The 20,717-nt window shown below is 37.8% G+C and overlaps 1 protein-coding gene across 6 annotated transcripts in view; it reads left to right on the top strand.

Moving 5' to 3' along the window:
- Positions 1-20,717, top strand: part of ERC1 (ELKS/RAB6-interacting/CAST family member 1) — a 503,328-nt gene that overhangs the window by 388,415 nt on the left and 94,196 nt on the right. For 4 of the 6 annotated variants that reach the window (XM_070409489.1, XM_070409487.1, XM_070409488.1 and 1 more), the window contains one exon: positions 13,810-13,908. In XM_070409489.1, coding sequence (XP_070265590.1) covers positions 13,810-13,908 — 99 coding nt within the window. Of the gene's footprint in view, positions 1-13,809; positions 13,909-15,322; positions 15,390-20,717 lie in introns of all 6 variants that reach the window. The other 2 variants (XM_070409492.1, XM_070409491.1) reach the window with 1 other exon arrangement.

Here is a 20,717-nt window from a genome sequence, read left to right as displayed (position 1 = left end):
CATAATTTTTTAATTTAAAAAAATAATGAATTTGCATTCTCAAGAAGAGTTCATAAAGATGAGAGTCTGAAAAGCTACTGGAAAATAGTAACTGTTGAAGAATGAACATCTGTTATACCTGAGGTCCAAGGGTTTTTTCCACCTGTATTTCAAAAGTTCTACAAAATATAAGAATTTAAATAACTCCATAAATTGTTGAGCTTTAGTACTAAAACAGTATTTGTGGTAGTTGGTTTTCAAGGTACAGAATGCTTAAAATACAGTTTATGAAATTGCCAATCATGTTCCTGAATAGAGCTTTTGAATTAGATATGATATTTTTCTTGGATTTGTGTAAAATTGCAAGCTACTAGTGCTAAAATCTAAAATTGTGGGCTCTCTGAAAAACAATTTTGAGTGTGCACTTTCCAAGCCTCCCTAGTTTTTAACTAGTCAAATCATCACAAATCTACTAAGAGATTGAATTCATAGTCCTATGTTTAAATGCATACATTTTCTTTACAATTGTACCCAAATTGCAAACCTAAAACCAATACCAAACTGTCTATTAAGAGTCACATTAAACACTTGTAGGAGCCTAGTTGACTATTTATTGGCTCTCATTCACTGGCCTGAATTCAGGGAAAGTATACAGTCTTAACAGTATCTTCGCTGGGAGTAGATTCCATATCAAGAAACCACTGTTGGTTCATCTGTAAGAAGCAACACCTCATCTGTAAAAGTTTTATCATGAGATTGCAGCAATTCAGTCACATCTTCAGGCTCCACTTTTAATTCTAGTTCTTTTGTTATTTCCACCACATCTGCAGTTACTTCCTCCACTGAAGACTTGGACCCCTCAAGTCATCCATGAGGGTTGGATAAGTTCTTCTTAACTCTTGTTAACGTTGATGTTTCTACCTCTTCCTATATTCTTCTTTTTTTAAAATATATTTTATTGATCCCTTACAGAGAGGAAGGGAGAGGAATAGAGAGTTAGAAACATCAATGAGAGAGAAACATCGATCAGCTGCCTCCTGCAAACTCTCCACTGGGGGTGTGCCCGCAACCAAGGTACATGCCCTTGACCAGAATCGAACCTGGGACCCTTGAGTCCACAGGCCGACGCTCTATCTGCTGAGCCAAACCAATCAGGGCGTGAATATTCTTAATGGCATCTAGATTGGTAAATTCTTTCCAGGAGGTTTCCAATTTACTTTTCCCAGATCCATCAGAGGAATCACTATCTATGGCAGTTGTAGCCTTACAAAATGTTATTTCTTAAATAATGAGACTTGAAAGTCAAAATTACTCCTTGATCCAAGGGCTGCAAAATGGATGTTATGTTATCAGCCATGAAAACAACATTAATCTTGTTGTCTATCTCCATCAGAGCTCTAGGGTGACCAAGTGCATTGTCAGTGAGCAGTAATATTTTGAAGGGAATCTTTTTCTTCTGAGCAGTAGGTCTCAACCATGGACTTAAAATATTCAGTAAGCTATGTTATAAACAGATGTGCTGTCATCCAGGCTTTGTGGTTCCATTTATAGAGCATAGGCAGAGTAGGTGTAGCATAATTCTTAAGGGCTCTAGGATTTTTGAAATGGTAAATGAGCATTGGCTTCAACTTAAAGTCCCCAGCTGTGTTAGTCCCTAACAGGAGAGTCCTCTTGTCCTTTGAAACTTTGAAGCCAGGCATTGACTTATCCTCTGTAGCCATGAAAATTCTAGATGGCATTGTCTTCTAATATAAGGCTGTTTCATCTACATTGAAAATGTCATTTCCTGTAGCCACCTTCATTAATTATCTTAACTATATTGTTGCATAATTTGCTACAGCTTCCAGATCAGCACTTGCTGCTTCACCTTGCATTTTTATGTATGGAGATGGCTTCTTTCCTTAGCCCTCATGAACCAACCACCTCTAGCTTCACACTTTTTTTTCTGAAGCTTCCTCACTACTCTCAGCCTTCTTAGAATTGAAGAGAGTTACGACCTTTCTCTGGATTAGGCTTTGGCTTAAGAGAATGTTGTGGCTAGTTTGATCTTCTATCCACCACTATACTTTTTCCAAATCAGAAATTGGGCTTTTTTTTTGCTTTCTTATCATTCATCTATTCACTGGAGTACCACTTTCACTTTCCTTCAGGACTTACCCTGGTGCTAAGAGGCCTAGCTTTTGGCCTATCAAAGCTTTTGACATGTCTTCCTCACTAAGTATAATTTCCAGCTTTTGATTTAAAGTGACAGCCATGTGACTCTTCCTTTCACTTGAACACTCAAGAGACCATAATAGGGTTATTAATTGGCCTAATTTCAATATTGCTGAGTCTCAAGGAATAGGAAGGCCCAAGGAGAGGAAGAGATGGGGGAGCTGCCAGTCAGAACACACACAACATTTATTGATTAAGTTCACTGTGTTATGAGCACAGTTCATGGCACCCCAAAACAGTTACAATGGTAGCATCAAATATCACTGATCACAGATCACCATAACAAATATAATAATGATGAAAAAGTTTGAAATATTGTGAGAATTACCAAATGTGTCACAGATACATGAAGTGAGCAAATGCTGTTGGGAAAATGGCACCAATAGACTCCTTCAACACAGGGTTGCCACAAACCTTTAATTTGTAAGAAACATAATATCTTTGGATTTGTGTAAAATTGCAAGCTACTAGCACAATGAAGCGAGTATAATAAAACAAGGAATGCTTAAAACAAATACAAACATTTATGCACCTACTGACCATTAAAATATGTGAAGCAAAACCTGACAGAATTGAAGGAAGAAAAGGACAGGTCTATAATAGTTGGAGAGTTCAAAACCCCATTAACAATAAAGGCTAAAACAACCAGACAGAAGACAAGTAAGAAAATAGAGGATTTAAACATAGTGAATCAACTAGATCTAGCAGATATATACACAACAGTCTACCCTGTGCACATTCTTCCCTGTGCACCTGGGACATTTTCTAGGATAGACCATATGTTAGACCACAAATTAAGTCTCAATAGATTTTAAAAGATATATATCATGCAAAGTGTCTTCTTTTACCACAACAGGATGAATTTGAAAATCAATAGCAAAAGTAAAACTGGGAAATTTATAAAATTGTGGAAATTAAGTAATACACATTTAAACACCCAGTAGATAAAAGAAAAGATCACAAGGGTAATTAAAAAATACTTAGAGATGAATGGAAATAAAAATACAACATAAAACTATAAGACATAGTAAAAGCAATGCTAAGGAAGAAATTTGTAGCTACAAATGCTTACATTAAAAAACAAGAAAGATCTCAAATCAGCAACCTAACTTTACAACTTATGGAAGTAGAAGAACAACAACAAACTAACCAAAACTCACAAAAGAAAGGAAATAATAAAGATTACAGTAGAGGTAAAAAAAAAAAAAAGAAAGAAAAAGAAAGATTAGAAAAAACTGTAGAGAAAACTAATGAAAGCAAAAGTTCGTTCTTTGTAAAAATCAGCAAAATTGATAAACCTTTACTTTGATGAACTAAGAAAAATAAAAATCTCAAATTACTAAAATCAGAAATGAAAGTGGGAACATTATTACTGATTCTACAGATAAAAAAATAATTAAGCCCTGGACGGTGTGCTTAGTGGTTAGGGAGTCAGACTGCACTGAAGGGTCATGGATTGGATTCCTGCAAGTTCCATTCCCCAGCCCCGGTTGGGGCACGTAGGGGAGGCAACCAATCAATGTGCCTCTCTCACATCGATGTTTTTCTCTCTCTCCCTCTCTTTTTCTCTCCCTTCCCTCCCACTTTTCCAGTCTCTCTAAAAAATCAATGGAAAAAATATCCTTGGGTGAAGATTAACAAAAAAAAGGATTGTGAAAGAGTACCCTGAACAATTGGACACCAAAAATATTGAATAACCTAGATAAAATTGGCAAATTCCTGGAAACACAAAACCTACCAAGACTAAATTATGAATTAGAAAATCTGAGTAGATCTATAATAACTAGTAAGGAGATTGAATCAGTAATCAGAAATCTCCCAACAAAGAAAAGCCCTAGACCTGATGGCCTCACTCTTAAATTCTACCAAATATTTAAAGAAAAACTAATACCTATGTTTCCCAGACTTTTCCAAACAATTGAATTCAAGGTAGTACTTCCTATTAGACCAGTATTACCCTGATACCAAAGCCAAAGACATTATCAGAAAAGAAAATTACAGACCAGTATCCCTTATGAACATTGATGCAAAAATCCTCAGCAGAATACTAACCTTAAAACTAACATCAACCCTAAACCTAATCCTATACCTAATTTCTCCATCACCTTAACCCTAAATTTAACAATAACCTTAACCATAACCTCAACCCTAACACTAACCTTCACCCTAACACTACACCTAACCACAACCTTAGCCCTAACCAAAACCTTATACCCAACTTCAAACCTAACTATAAACCTATGCCTAAACCCTAACCCGATCCTTAGTCCTAACCTTACCAGGTATACCAGTTAATAATGTGGATTTTGTAATCAAAGAAAACATGATAATTTCAAGAGAAACATCAAAAGTGCTTTATTCAAAGTAATGTCCGTCGCTAGCTACACATTTCCCCATCTTTAGGTAATTTGTGGATACCGTTCCAATAGAACTTTTCTTGTTTTGAGGCAAACCATTCAGAGACCCAATTTTCCACTTCTTCGTACTTTTTCTTTTCTTTGTACGTTTTGAAGTGCTGCCCAAAAAGTGGGTATGCCATCGATTGGAACAAGTGGTAATCTGAAGGAGCAAGGTCTAGTGAATATGGCGGATGGGTTAATACTTCCCAGACAAGATCTTTTAACGTGTCTTTAAATGGTTTTGAAGTGTGTGATGGTGCATCATCATGAAGCAAAATTACTTTGCTGTGTCTTCTGGAACGTTCTGGTCGTTTCACGATCAAAGCGTGGTTCAAATTGATTATTTGTTGTGGGTAGCGATCAGTATTAATGGTTTCACCTGGTTTTAGAAGCTCATAATACACCACACCTTCCTGATCCCACCAAACACAGAGCATTGTCTTCTTTCCAAAGCGATTTGGCCTTGTAGTCGATGTTGATGGTTGACCTGGATCAACCCATGATTTTGTGCATTTGGGATTCTCAAAATAAATCCACTTTTCATCGCCAGTCACAATTCGGTGCAAAAAAGACTTTCTTTTGTGCTATTGAAGCAACATTTTACTGATGATGTTTCGGTTTCCATTTGTCTTCATTCAGTTGATGTGGCACCCATTTTCCTTCCTTTGAAATCTTTGCCATTGCTTGTAAATGATCAGAAATTGTTTTCCTGAGCAACATTTAACCTTTCTGCAAGTTTTTGAGTTTGACACGCATCTTCATCCAATAATGCTTGTAATTGTTGGTCTTCAAACTTTTTCGGGTTACCTGGACATTCTTTGTCTTGCACATCAAAATCATCACTTTTAAAGCGTTCAAAGCAGCATTCACAAGTATCTTGAGATGGAGCATGTTCACCATAAGCTTCCCAAAGTATTCAGCAGCACTTTTCTTCAAAATAAAGTAATGAAATATAACTTCCCGCAAATGCTCATTTTTTGGCACAAAATTCGACATTTTTAAGTGTAAAAATTTCTATGATGTTAACACCTTCAGCAAATTGGACATATGAAATGTTGAAGCTTATTGTCAATACAACAAAATTGCATATATATCAAATAGCATATATATCAACATATGTGTAACTCCATCTACTGAAAAAAAAAACTGCATTATTAACTGGTACACCTAGTATAATACCTAAAAACAAACAAAATACCCGAACAGGTGGAGAGTTATACCTGGAATGGTAAGAAGACCTGGGGAAGTAAAAAGGGGCTCACAGTGCTCCCTGCATGGTGATGGATTTGATATATGCTGCTCAGTGTGTCTCTTCATTATGAATATGTGACACTGATAAAAAGAAACCAGGTAAAGGAAATAATAGAACAATTTAGAAGAACACCTTCTTATTCCTAAGGAGCCTCACAAACTACCTCTGTCGTATTCTTATTTGCAAAGTATAATAATTTTTAAATAGTGATTTAATCTGGTGTCGCTTTAGGTAGGTCTCCACTGAAGGATTAAGAAACCTTTTATAGGTTGGTAAACTGAGCCTGCAACTATAACTTAGATGTTTTATTGATGATTGAGAAGTTAATATACACTTGTGTCATTATTTCTTTAGCCTCAGAAATACTAAAGTACACATACTATATTTGAATATATTTGATCTTTCCATATTAAATAACGTAAGTTTTCTAACAGCTATATACATTTTATGCCATCATTGTTCATTGTTTTTTATTTCAATTAAGTACAAGTCCACTAGACATATGAATATTCTTTTCATTCACACCCCTCTACCTTTCTGTGGAACCAGGTGTGTATCTTAGGGACCTGGACTTTATAACAACTCCAAACAAATTTAGGCTTTTCATATTAGAGAAAAGTTATTTAGAGGAAGAGTGAAATATAACATAATTTTACTTAGTTTTGACAATTTATATTTGTCAGTACAAGATTACTCTTACAGCATCGTTTGTTAACAGTAAAATATTAAAAATAACCTAAATGTGCTTCAGCAAAGAGAACAAGGCAGCCATTTATTTACTTATATGGAAGACTGTTCAAAATGTAGTTAGATGAAAAAATAGTATAGAATAGTGACTAGAATATGCTAATACAGACAGTCCTCGGATTACGTTGGACTCGATGTACGTCGTTTTGTGGTTACATCGCCATCTCCCATTTATTTATTAAAAAAAAAAAGTTCCATCATTTCGAAGTATGTACATATGCGCTTTATGTTTCTTATTATTTATTTACCACAAGTAAAGGTCAGGAATTGTTATCTTTCTTTTAATTTTTTTTTTTTTTTGCTGTTTCACTTCATTACTGCTGTGTATGTCCCCATGTGAGTGACGTAGGTGCTTATGTAGGTGCTTACAGCAAAAATGGCGTTACGTCACGCCATAGGAACGGATCTCCGACGTAACCCGAGGACCTACTGTATTTGTTGTGTGTACACTTATAGAACCATGCAATGACAGGAAATCTTTGGAAATACATGCAAGATAGTGGTAACCGTGGTAAGCCCTTTGTAGTGGAACTGTCAAGATTAGGAGGTAGACTTACTTTTACTGCCTAGACTCTTATACTATGTAAATACACAAAATATTCAAGATAATAATAATTAAGTTTTTTTAAATAACATGGCAATTATGGGGGGAATCGGTCAGCTTTTGGGTTGCTGTAGCTGAGATTCTTTATGGTTTCATTTTGCTTGGTGCATAGTAGAAAGTGTTTGCAGAATAATAATAAGTTTCATGATTTCATCAGTAAACTAAAAGTACTAATCAGGACCAAAATTTAACTACCAAACTGTATTATTTAAAATCAAAACAAAATCAGTAGAAGACACATTTTTCTATTGTAGGCCTAACACTCCAGTTGAGGTAATAAAATGGAATGAAAACGTAATCTGATTGTGACAGCTGTTGAGCTAAATTTAGCACAGTTATTTCTTCTAATCTTGTTGCTGTCCCATTCCTAGCGCACTGCTTCTCATGAGCTCTTCCCAAGGCTTCCATTGTTTAACCAATGGAAAAGGAACTTCCCAAACTAGATAGGTAATCTTCAGTCAAGTATGTATAAAATGACAAACATGTGAAACAACTCAAAAAGTTATGGGTTTTTTTTTTCATGAAATAAAGTTTTAAATGTCATTTGTTGAGATTTTGTTAAACTTATAACTAATACAATCTGGCTCATCTAACTGAAATTGATAGGGATTATGCTTTTTTTTCATTTTGTATATCAAATACCAATGTAACAAATAAAGCTTAATTAAAATTCACTAGACTAAATTTATTTCCAAGGTTTAACAAATGTATGTGGATATAATTTTAATACTTTCTTAGATATTATTATAATTGGAAGTAATTCAAGTTATTAAGGTTAAAATGTATTTATGGTGTGTTTTCCAAAATATCTCAGAGTATTTCTAGGTATAATTATTTTTAAAACTTACTTAGGTAAGTTAATAGCACTATCACAAACTGAAAAGCAAAGATTAGTGAACAACTAGATAACTGATCAGAATCCAAACCTTTTCTTTCAATACTAACATGTACTGTTTCTCAGCTTAACTAAGTATTTTTCTGTGAAATATAGTTTCTATAACACCTTGGTTGGATATTGGCATCTTAGTCTTAGAAGAAAAGATTAACAGATAAAACAGTGAACTCCTTTTTCTCTGGTAGGATATGTGCACCTATATACACAGATATGCATTTACAACTAAAGAAGTTTATTTCAGCAAGTTATTTCTCTCTCTTTTTTCTTCCTTCAGACAATCTTATTTTTTATGTCATTTGATCAAGGAGAGTTCACTATCTGCATATGCACATGGCATGGTTCAAGAAGGAAAATATTTGGATATAAAGTACCTTTTGTGTCAGTAAAACATGAAGGAATTACTTCTTTTGCTTGTTTTGTTGGCCTTATCTTAAGAAGAGAGTGGTACAAGAGCTCCTTAAGGGCAGAATTATTTACACAGTCTGTATAATACCTAATGCTCTGTGAGCCATCAGATATTTAGTGCTCAACCCTCATGACTATGCAGAGAACAGGCTTCACACCAAATTTCTGAATACTAGACCTAGGAACACTAAACTTTGATAATCTTCATGTGTTTTAGAAATGGAGAAGTTCTTATGGTTATTTCTTCATTCACTTACATGGATCAGATGAGTGATCTTTGATCTTATCTGTCTAATGTGATCAGTTCCTTTGGGAGGCTTCATACCCATTCCTACGAAATACTTGAAACACATTCTGCCTTTAAGGTGGATTTGTGTGTGCTTTATTAGTTCTTTTAAGTTTTTTAACTTACACTAGAAATCAGATATTAAAGATTAAGTGCATAATGTTCTAAGAAAATAACTAGGCAAGTATACTTTTGCTGCACATTCTTATTAAAGTCAACATGGAAAAGTTTCCTAGCTAAATGAATGACGTGCAGATGTTTTGCTCACTTTCTGGTTACACCGCTTTGCCCTGTCTCTCTCCTTCCTCCTTTTCCAAGCTGCTTTGCATAAGACTTTCCATTTGTCATCGCAATACCACATGACACAAGAAAATTATCCTACATATTTTCAGTGTCACTATAAGTTATCTCAGGGTATAAGTTTGATATCACAGATAATTCTTGATATATATTTTCTTTGCTTTCATTTTATAATGAAGGGAGGAACTGGCTTAGAAATGTGTATATATTATTAGGTGAAAATATGAAGAACTAAATGCCCAATAACATGGGACTCAAACATTCATTCAATTGAATACTCTGCAGCTAGTTAAAATTACATTTTAGAATAATATTTAATGACATAAAAAATGTTTATAATGATGGTGATAGCTAAAATGTATTGGGTGTTGATATTTTGCCAGACTGCTTTCTAAGTGCTTGTGTTAGGTCAATTGACTAATCCTCACAACAGTCTTATGGGGATAAAGTATTGTTATTCTCATTTTAAAGATGAGAAAACTTAAGTTCAAAGCATTCAAGTAGTTTGCTCAAGCTTAGATAGCTGGTAAGAGGTAGAACTAGAATTCAGACCCAGGCATCATTACATGAAAAAATACCAAAGAAAAATCTCTATATGGAACTAGACAAAATATTTTAAATTCCTTATGGAACTAGGCAAAATTTTTTAAATTCATCTAGTAAAGAAAATGTGTTTTAAGATACCCAATCAAATTTAAAGCAGAATTAGTGGAGGGGAAGGACAGCATGTCCTACCAGATATCAAAATATACTGTAAGATATTGTAATTTTTAAAAGTACCATAGTGTAGCAGAAATAGAATAAATCAGAACAGCATGCTATTTTTATGTTCATAGGAAGAGGCTGAATGAATACACCTAAATATTAACAGTGCTTATCACTGATTAAAGGTATGCACGTGGTTTATTTTTCATATTATGTACAGTGAAATATTTAGATCATATGTATTAGCAAGTTTATTTCTACTGTCTTTAAAACTTCAGCTTATAACAATATTAGTGCAATATATATTACTATTTGATTTTATGTATAGTGTACCTTGTATTTTCTGAATTGCTTGCTCTGTAAAGCGAATTTTCTAAAATATTACATGTACATAACATTTCTATATACAGTGGGGCCTTGACTTACGAGTTTAATTCGTTCCGTGATGGAGCTCATAACTCAAATTACTCATATGTCAAATCTTAAAGTGAACGGGGTGAGACATGTGATGCTGGGCTGATGTTGTGGCGTTCACTGTGACGTTCGCTGCGCCAACTAGTGGTCGGGTATCTGAAAGCTGGCTCGTAACCCGAATTTTAGCTCGCAACTCAAAGCAAAAAATCGGCCGAGAGATGGCTCATATCTCGAAAAACTCGTTAGGCGGGACACTCGTAAGTCAAGGCCCCACTGTATATAAACATCCTATATAATAAAGAGGTAATATGCAAATTGATCGTCATGCCCTCACACAAGATGGCCGCTCTCTTGTGGTCAAAATATGGCCACCACAAGATGGCTGGCAGGGGAGGGCAGTTAGGGGCGACCGGGCCGGCAGGGGAGGGCAGTTGGGGGCGACCACGCCAGCAGGGGAGTGGTTAGAGGGTGATCAGGCTGGCAGGCAGAAGCGGTTAGGGGCAATCAGTAGGCAGGCAGGCAGGCGAGCAGTTGGGAGCCAGCTGCCCCAGATTGTGATGGGGATGTCCGACTGCCTGTGGGATCGGGCCTAAACCAGCAGTCGGACATCCCCTGAAGGGTTCCAGATTGGACAGGATGCAGGCTGGGCTGAGGGACCCCCCGCCAGGACACAAATTTTATGCACCGGGCCTCTAGTGATATATATAAAATGTTAATTATGTACAATGTTAATTATACATAAATTCATCTATTCAGGGCTTAAAGTAACCAATTACATAGAATTGCTTCCTTTTTGGTAAATATTGAAAAGAAATGGCAATGGTAATAATTCTCTTCTAGTCTAGGGTTAAAGAAGAGGATTTCAAAATCTTTGACTTATTTTAAAGCCTGAATTATTGATGGTTTAAAGAAAAGATATTGAATGTTATATGTGTAGCTTCTGTCTGATCAACTTACTGAACTTTATTGTAAGTTGTAATAGGTGAGAAAGGTTTTTCAATTCATTGTCTAGGATTTTCTAGGTATATAATAATTTCATTACAGATAATGATAACTTTTTCCTAATATTAATATTTATCTACACTAATAAAAGAGAAACATGGTAATTAGCTTACAACCGCTACCCTTTTCATTGGCTAATCAGTGAGTATATGCAAATTAACTGTCAGCCAAGATGGCGGCCGGCAGCCAGGCACTGAAGCGAGCATGAGGCTTGCTTGCTGCGGACTCCAACATTCCCCGCCTCACTTGCCGGCCTCTCAACTGCAACTCTAAGCAGCTATGTACTATGTTGCAAATAAGAAGCTAAACAAAACACCAGAAACTGGCTTTCATTCAGCTGGGCTTTAGCAACATTGTATCGATGTTTTCAGAGGCGAGGCCTCAGAGCTAAAGCTGGCCCAGAATAATAAAAAAAAAAAAAGAAAACAAGGAGCAGTTGGAAGCTTCAGTCACTCGCTTCTGGAAAACAGCCCTCAGCCCCTCACCCAGACTGGCCAGGCACCCCAGTGGGGACCCCCACCCTGATCCAGGACACCCTTCAGGGCAAACCAGCCGGCCCCTACCCATGCACCAGGCCTCTATTCTATATAGTAAAAGGGTAATATGCCTCCCAGCACCGGGATCAGCGGAGCAGCGAGGCTCCTGGCACCAGGATCAGCGTGACAGGGGGCAGCACCCAAACCCCCTGATCGCCCTGTGGCTCTGTGTGTGACAGGGGGCGGGGCCACAACCTCCCTATCTGCCCTGCTCTGTGCCTGATAGCGGGGAGCTCCCCAATCCCCTGATTTCCCTGAGGCTCTGTGTTTGACGGTGCAGCGCACCAACCCCCTGATCGGCCCTGCTCTGTGTGTGACAGGGTAGAGCCATAACCTCTCCATCAGCCCTGCCCCGAGTGTGACAGTGGCGGCGCCCCAACCCTCTGATCGGCCCTGCTCTGTGGGTGATAGAGGGTGGCACCCCAACCCCCCTCCACGGGCCTTGCTCTGTGTGTGATAGGGTAGAGCCATAACCTCCCCATTGGCCCTGCCCTGAGTGTGACAGGGTGCAGCACCCCAACCCCCTGATCCGCCCTGCTCTGTGTGTGACAGGGGGCGGTGCCCCAACTCCCCTATCGGCCCTACTCTGTGAGTGACAGGGGGGAGCTCCTCAACCCCCTGATCAGCCCTGCTCTGTGCATGAGAGGGTACGGAGCCCCAACACCCCTGATGGGCCCTGCTCTGTGCGTGACAGGGGGTGGCGCCGCAACCTCCCCATTGACCCTGCCTTGAGTGTGACGGCGGTGCCCCAACCCCCCAATCAGCCCTACCCTGAGCGTGACTGAGGGTGGCATCGCAACCTCCCAATCCGCCCTGTTCTGTGCATGACGGGGCGGCGCCCCAACTCCCCAATCGGCCCTGCTCTGAGCCTGACCAGGGGCTGCACCTAGGGATTGGGCCTGCCCTCTGCCACCCGGAAGCAGGCCTAAACCAGCAGGTCGTTATCTCCCAAGGGGTCCCAGACTGCGAGAGGGCACAGGCTGGGCTGGGGGGGACCCTCCTCCCCCGAGTGTACAAATTTTTGTGCACCGGGCCTCTAGTATGTTATATAACATTCTCAAAATGAAATAGTTGTTTAAAAGGATAAATAGTTCTTATAATAACACTAGAGGCCCAGTGCACAAATTTGTGCATGGGTGGGGTCCCTCGGCCTGGCCGGCATTTGGGGATGGCTTGGGGGAGGGGCCACGGGAGGTTGGCTGGCCACAGGAGGTTGGATGTGGGAGCAGCTCCTGCATTGAGTGTCTGCCCCTGGTGGTCAGTGTGCATCATAGCTACCAGCCATCCGTCCAGTCATAGTGGTTGCTTAGGCTTTTATATATGTAGATAAATGGAAAGATGGGTCTGTATATCATGAAGTGAAAAATAGAGTTACGGAGTCCTATCCTATCTATAGGATAATATAGAATTTATTTTAAGAAACAAGCATTGCTTAAAGTGCTTAATTTGAGGAGATTACCCCCACCCACGCAAAAAAAAAAAGAAAAGAAAAAATCCTGTACCAATTTAGGACCTTGTCTTAGTTTGCTCAGGCTGCCATAACAAAATACCATAGAGTTGGTGGTTTGCACACAGGATTTATTTTCTCACAATTCTGGAGGCTGGGAAGTCCAAGATCAAGGTGCCAGCTGATTCAGTTCCTGATGAGAGCTCTCTTCCTGGCTGAAAAAGCCACATTCTTACTATGTCCTCACATGGCAGAGAGAAAAATACAGTGTGGGGGGAAGGGGTATCTTTTGTCTTACAGGGCCACAATCCTGTCCAATTAGGGCCTTACTCCTGTGACCTCATTTAATCTTAAATACCTCCTAAAAACTCTATCTTCATATACAGTCACATTAGGGGATAGGCTCCAATGTGAATTGGGGGGGGGGGGGGGGGGTGCGCGGAGGGGAATACAATTCAGTCCATAGCTGTACCTAAACCTCCCCCATATCCTCAGAAATCCTGTTTATTTTATCTCAGACAGGATTAGTTTTATCCTTTCTTATGACATTCTTAAGGCCTTTGTTACTTTACAGTGTCATAGAATTTTCATCTAAATGTAACCTTATGAATCATTTCTTCTTAGACACAAAATCGAATGAAGCTAATGGCCGACAACTATGAGGACGACTACTTCAAATCCTCTCATTCCAATCAAACCAATCATAAACCCTCCCCAGACCAGGTAAGTCTGCTCTTGAATGTTTTATTTAAAAAAAAACTGATATGCTTCTATTTTTATGTATTCTGTACTGTTGTGCTATAGATTCTGGGATATAAGTTATAAAAATAATCAGTTTTTGAAAATTCCATCATTTTTTAAAAAACACAGATTCAATTTCTGTACAGGAAGATAATAGATGATTCTGAATATATTAAAAGGAGGTAGTAAAAATATTTGAACACAATAAATAATCCTTGAATTGGGTTGAGAAAAAAACCTTAATCTTCTCAAAGACACATACTAATTTGTAACTGTCCTGCTTTTCTCACTAAATAAATAATGCCTTATTAGAAAAATAAGAGTCTTGTGAGCTCAGTGAGGCACAACTCAGGGCAAAGGTAGCTATTCTTTAATTGCAAATTTTAAAGTCTCTGCTCATCATCTATTAAACATGAAGATTAAAACATAGTTTCTTCACTCCATCACCTTGGTGGATCCCTCCAGTATATGTCATTTTCAAAGGAAATTGTTGCCTTCCACTTCTTATCAATGCAAAAGAGGCATTGATGAGTCTGAAGGGAACCATATTCAACTCTATATAGTTTTTTGAAAAAAATGGAACTCTCCCAAGATCTTGAAAATGATGGATGGGGGAGAGTGGTGAACAGATTACCTCATGTCCATAGCCAACAATCAGATTTCAACATCTCCATCACAATCTTAAAATAATAGCTGAGGGGGAATAAAATAATAGTTAAATAATTATATCCATATGATCAAAAAGTCAAATGAAACTCCCCTACTAAACATCTCTACTAAACCATGGCCATGGTGTTGTCTTAGGAGAAGAAGAAATATTGCAGATGAAAGCAGCAATAATATCCAAACTGCATTTTTTTTCTAAGATTCAGAAGGTAGATAACATTTACTAAGCCAGTTGAGTCGAGCCTTATATTTAGGCAAGCCTATCTTTAATGTAGGCAGATGGAGAGTTGTCTGCCTGAGGTCAGCAGTCTTGTTCTGCCAAGAAGTCGTTATACTTTCTCCGCCTGCTCCTGGATCCCTGGGATTAAATGTGTGCCAGTGTAGACAAGATAAGCATTAGAGCCTTTCCTTGAAACAGGTTTGATAATAAATACAAGTAATTGGATGCCTGGGAGTAGTGGGAGGCAAACAAAAATGGAGAAAGGCTGAAGAAAGGCAAATAATAAAAGTCTCCAACTTGATAATTTTGTCCAGTCAAGCCTTCGAATGGAGATAACATCTTGGGAAAGTAGGAAGCATAGAAGTGTAACAACTAAAAAAGAGTCAAGAAATTAGAGTCCATTTTCTTCTACTACTTATGCTTATGTCTTTGTTTTAAATACTAACCAACTCTTTTTCATTCCCATGCTGCTCTGGGGCATTGTTCCCTTCGTCATCTCTCTCCCCATAGGATGAGGAGGAGGGTATATGGGCATAGCCAATCAGATGATCTTAGTTCAGCCATTTTGTTCAGAACGGTGAGAAACGGCTTTCTTTAACTATAGAAATGTTTTTTGTTTGTTTGTTTGCTTTCATTGTTTTTTGCACAATCATTCTCACATCATGTTTCTCTGTAATTCATAAAATCATTTGGTGTGCCTTCTGATTTCTCATTTCACATGATTCCTGTGTGTTTTGCTATGCTTCTGACATAATGGGGTTTGGGTTCTGTGGATTTTTTTTCCTTGTGTGTTAATAGTCACTTTTATAATTTTTAAATACATTTTGGGAGAACTTCCAGGGCATATAACTAAATTTCTCCTGTTGTGATTTTATTAATATTCTATCTAGAGTGATTTTACAGTGTCCTGGTAAGGTTTATAGAGACTTACATCAAATTGGAAATAGAAAATTGACCAAGTACTCTGCCAGTAGATTGGGGATATACATTTTTGTGATAAATATAAATATATCGTCTTTAAAAAAAAAAAAGCAATCTGTACTGTGAACCACAACCTTTTGTTTCTATTTATAGAAGAACTAGAGGTCTGGTGCACGGATTTGTGCACCAGTGGGGTCCCTCAGCCTGACCTGCGCCCTCTTGCAACCTAGGACTCCTCGGGAGATGTTGGACTGCCTGTTTCAGCCTGATCCCTGCAGGCCAGGCCGAGGGACCCCACCAGTGCACAAATCTATACACCGGGACTCTAGTATGCATAAAAGGTCTTTGGCTAATCTCTCCCCACCCTCGCTCCTCCCCCGTTCCCTCTGAAATTCATCAGTCTGTTCCATGTTTCCATGCCTGTGTGTAGAGTGTCTGCCCCCTCGTGGTCAGTGCACATCATAGCTACCAGTTGAATGGTTGAAAGGTTGCTTAGGTTTTTATATATATATAGATGCTCTGAATTCTCAGGGTCAGTAATTCTTATAGAGTGCCTACCAACGATATCCCCTAGCATTTTGACATCACTCTCAAACTGTCCTTAAAAATAAGGAGAAGTAAAGAAAGCCTTTTTAACAAGTTAGTCTAAAGAATTCTTTTCCTGTCTGTTATGGATTGCTGCTGGGTCAAACAGTTGCCAGGACACTGTCTAGATTCTCCTTTCTGAGCCATTTGGCTAGAAAACATAGTCCAGCTGTAGCAGTATCTCCCTTTGATCTGATGCCCTGGAGGTTTGACTAAGAAAATCCTTTTCTTAGGAAAAATAATAATTATGATTAATAAGTTCACACATATTGGTGGTCTTGCACTCCCTGGATTCACTACCCATGCTTATTAGTGATCTCTTTTGGAGTTGGTTCTCCTTGAAAAGTCTATGTCTTAGAATTATACTTCTCAAAATGATGGGGACATGTGTAGATCTCTCACTAGCAAACAGCCAAGAAGGATAATGAGGTAAGTTGGGGAGTAGGGCATATACTGTGAAGATGGGAAGCTTTTCAAATGACTTTATCCTGAAAGAAGGTGAACTCACAATACCAACCAAAAAGCTCTTTGGGTTAGAAGATTGCATGCCAGACAAAGCTAAAGCTTAGAAAATCGGTGTGCTAATTCTTTTTAACTAGTCTACATCATACAGGGGTACTTATTTGTCATGAAGCATGTGGGGCCATATCTTGGAGGTTTGACTAAGGAAATCCTTTTCTTAGGAAAAATAATAACTATGATTAATAAGTTCACACATATTGGTGGTCTTGCACTCCCTGAATTCACTGGATGTAGTTGACCAGTCTCCTCTAAATGAACCTGCCTAATCTATTTTAACAGAACATACAAACTTCTTGGCCTGCCTTAGCAGGAAGCACCTCCTCCATATACATGAACATGGACAGGATTATATTTTAGTTGCACACCCTTTTCTAGCCAACCAGAAGAAAATGTTAGTGTTATAGGAAACAAGGCCCATAGGTAAATTACTAGAAGTCTGAAAAATGAACAAGCCTTCAAATAGATTTGTCCCTGAAGTCTCCCTTTTTCTTTCTCTTTTCCTATAGTAGAATAACTCTTAATCGGAGTTCAAATGCTACCGATTTTGTTTTTTTAATTATGCACTATTGATCTTACTTCATCAAAATATTAATTGCCATTGGTTTACCTTCTGGCCCTTTAAATACAGTTCCTCATGTTGTGACCCAACCATAAAATTATTTTCGTTGCTACTTCATAACTGTAATGTTGTTACTGTTATGAATCATAATGTAAATATCTGATATGCAGGATGGTCTTAGGCGACCCCTGTGAAAGGGTCATTTGACTGCCAAAGGGGTCGCGACCCACAGGTTGAGAACCGCTGGTTTAGCACACTGCAGTTGCAATTAGCAGGCCCGTAGGGCGCGGCTATAGAGTTAAGCCTCGGACTGACCTGTTGGCAAAGCCACAAACAAGTCCCATCTTAGAGGGCACAGTCTTCTTAGCATAATTAGGCTTGACCTTATGACGCTCCCTAGATCTTATCTGGGTAGCTAATGGGCTGTGAGAGGTGCAGCAAGTGCTGCCAAAACAAGTGAAACTCACAAGAACATTGTAACTATGGTGACCACTACCTTGTTTACCTCTGGCTATAAAATAAAGGCTCAGCTTGCCTCTGGATCTCTCTCTGTGGCCTCAGCCAGGCACAGGAAGATCCACCTAGACCAGCCGTGGGCAAACTACTGCCCACGGGCCGTAGTTTGAAATGAATAAAACTAAAAAATAAAAAGACGGTACCCTTTTATGTAATGATGTTTACTTTGAATTTATATTAGTTCACACAAACACTCCATCCATGCTTTTGTTCCGGCCCTCCGGTCCAGTTTAAGAACCCATTGTGGCCCTCGAGTCAAAAAGTTTGCCCACCCCTGACCTAGACCCAGCTTATTCTCTCTATCTGTCATTTCTTCATCCTTCACCGCCCTCACTCAGGCTTTCGAACCCTTGGCTGAGCTGGCTCGGCACACAGGCCATAGGTGGTGTTTCTATGATACGATATTTCAAATTTTCTAAAATGAGCTATAAATATAAGGTTGTATCTAAAAAAGTACATGCGTGCCCCCTGCAGAAGTCCTGATTTGGCACTCTAGTTTCCTTCACCTATTTCTTTGCTAATTCTACAGAGAACAGATTTTCTTCCAACCAACTACTTACCAGGCTGACCCTGCTTAGCTTCCCAGATCAGATGAGATTGGCGCATTCAGGGTGGTATGGCTGTATATGAGAACAGATTTTCTTAACAAAATTATTAATTTTGAAATTAGTGATTTAACTTATCAAACTTAACATAAAAACATTTCACATGGATTTTCTATAGGCTGAGGGGAGAGAAGGACTCTCCCTTTTTCTAGCTTGAAGTAATACTTGCTTCATTCTATGTGTCTTAGGAGGATTGCTTTACAGCACATTCTTTCAAAGAAAGTTTCACTGACTACATTTCTTTTATAGGTCATTCCTTTATAAAATTCAAGGTGTTTTTCCAAGGGAAAAAATTCCTCAACATATAGGAGATTAACTTGAATTGGATTGAATTGAATTGAATTGGAGTTTTCTTCTTTCTTATTTTTCCCTTACAGAAGAATGTACGTCCCATGAGGACAGGGACTTAGAGGTGTTTGCTTTTGTATTCCCATCATCTAGAACAATGCTTAGTAGAGAGCAAGCTCTCATTAAATATATAGAGAATTAACTTTTAAATTCATGAAATACAGATAAGAAACAGTAAAGTTTACATTGAAACCAAGAGCATAGACTTAATTAGCTGTGAGCTTTAATATCAGCATTTCTACTACAAGAAGTTTTGAAAGTGGAGAAGGGAAAAATGTTTAGAAGCAAAAGACCTGTTGAGAAATGTTGAGAATTTAAAAGAGAGTCATAATTAAGTGATAGAATCTGGCTCCTATAATGTTATGCTAAATAAAAGGGGGTTGAGAATAATTCAGAAATCTTTGACTGTATACACTGGTGCCAGACCACACAAATGAAGGAGGTACCTGCCCAGGGACTTGGCAGTTGGTTTTGGTATAAGACTACTCCACTGACTAAAATCTGGAAATGTGTTGCATGCCTATTAGCTCAGCTCTATAGCATCCCAAAACAAGATTTGGACCAGTATGTTTTGAAATATTTCTTTTTTAATTAGAGGTGATGTAAATGCTAATACAAGCTTTTATGACAAGTGTTTTAAAACAACTGTCTCTTTCTCCTTGGACATTTCCTTTTTTTGTCTGTCCTAGTTGAATTGTCCTTATCAGTTTGAAACATCCTAAAATTATCCTATTGCATTAGTACTACAATGGTAGTCTCTTAAGTCTCTAGAGAATATATCTGTAGAAGGGAGGTTTTAAGTCATCTTGTACAATTGAATGGGGTGGTGAATTAGAATATTTTACCAGTATGGTCCAAATTGTTTATTAGACCAACGATTTAAATCATTTGGACCAATACCAGGACTAGTTTTTGACACAATAGACAAGGAATAATTTGACCTTTTATTTTAAAAAATAGATCAGAGATTTTAGCAAGACACTTATTTCCTGGAAAGCTTGGAAAAGCCAGTAGAATTCAAGAAGCAGGAGTATTCTAGTGGCAGATAAATGGGAGAGAGAGAAGAAGCATTTATTAAACACTTATGGGTTAGAGTTAGACACTTTCATATCTCTTGTCTTATATTTAATTTTCATAGCCGTCCTAAGAACATGTTATAAAAGAGGAAACAGTTCACAGAAGTTAAGTAATTTTCCAAGATTACACATGTAACATATAGCAGACATTGAAACCCCAGGACTGACTCTATATTCCGTGCTTTTCCCAGTGTACCTTACAAAAAGAAAAGGAATCTACCACTTCGCAGTCTAGTTCCTTGGATATTGAATTGAATTGTATTACTGTGTGAGGAAATAAGACTGCCTTTACCAGTAAGAAACTTTCTTTACTAAATAGAACCTAAGTGGATTTCCGACATCAGTTCACTGATTTGTTTTGTGTGTGGATATTTTATTTTAGTTTAGATGCAATAAACATTGATATTTTTTAATGTTCTTAAATATAATAATGTTACATGCCATAAACATTAATATCTCAAGAAAAATTATTTTAAATATAATGTTACATACAGTAAACACCAATTATTCAAGAAAACCGATCTTAAATATATTACATGCAATAAACATTCATATTTCAAGAAAAAAAGGATTTTAAGTATAATAATATTACCAAAACTGTACTACATAGTATGATATCCCAAAAGTTTTAGGAAATATTAAAATTCTACAAATAACAGGATTACTTCTATTATATTCTAAAATGTTTTCCCCCATCAGGCTCTATTTTTGTTCATCAGTTTATTTTGTTCATTATATTTCACAAATGAGTGAGATCATGTGATATTTATCTT

The sequence above is a fragment of the Myotis yumanensis genome, unplaced genomic scaffold (genome assembly GCF_028538775.1).
Source record: "Myotis yumanensis isolate MYYU_CA2020_CCGP unplaced genomic scaffold, mMyoYum1.0.hap1 SCAF_3, whole genome shotgun sequence".
NCBI lineage: Eukaryota > Metazoa > Chordata > Mammalia > Chiroptera > Vespertilionidae > Myotis > Myotis yumanensis.
Note: the sequence above shows the minus strand (reverse complement) of the source record. Positions and strands in the feature narration are given on the sequence as shown.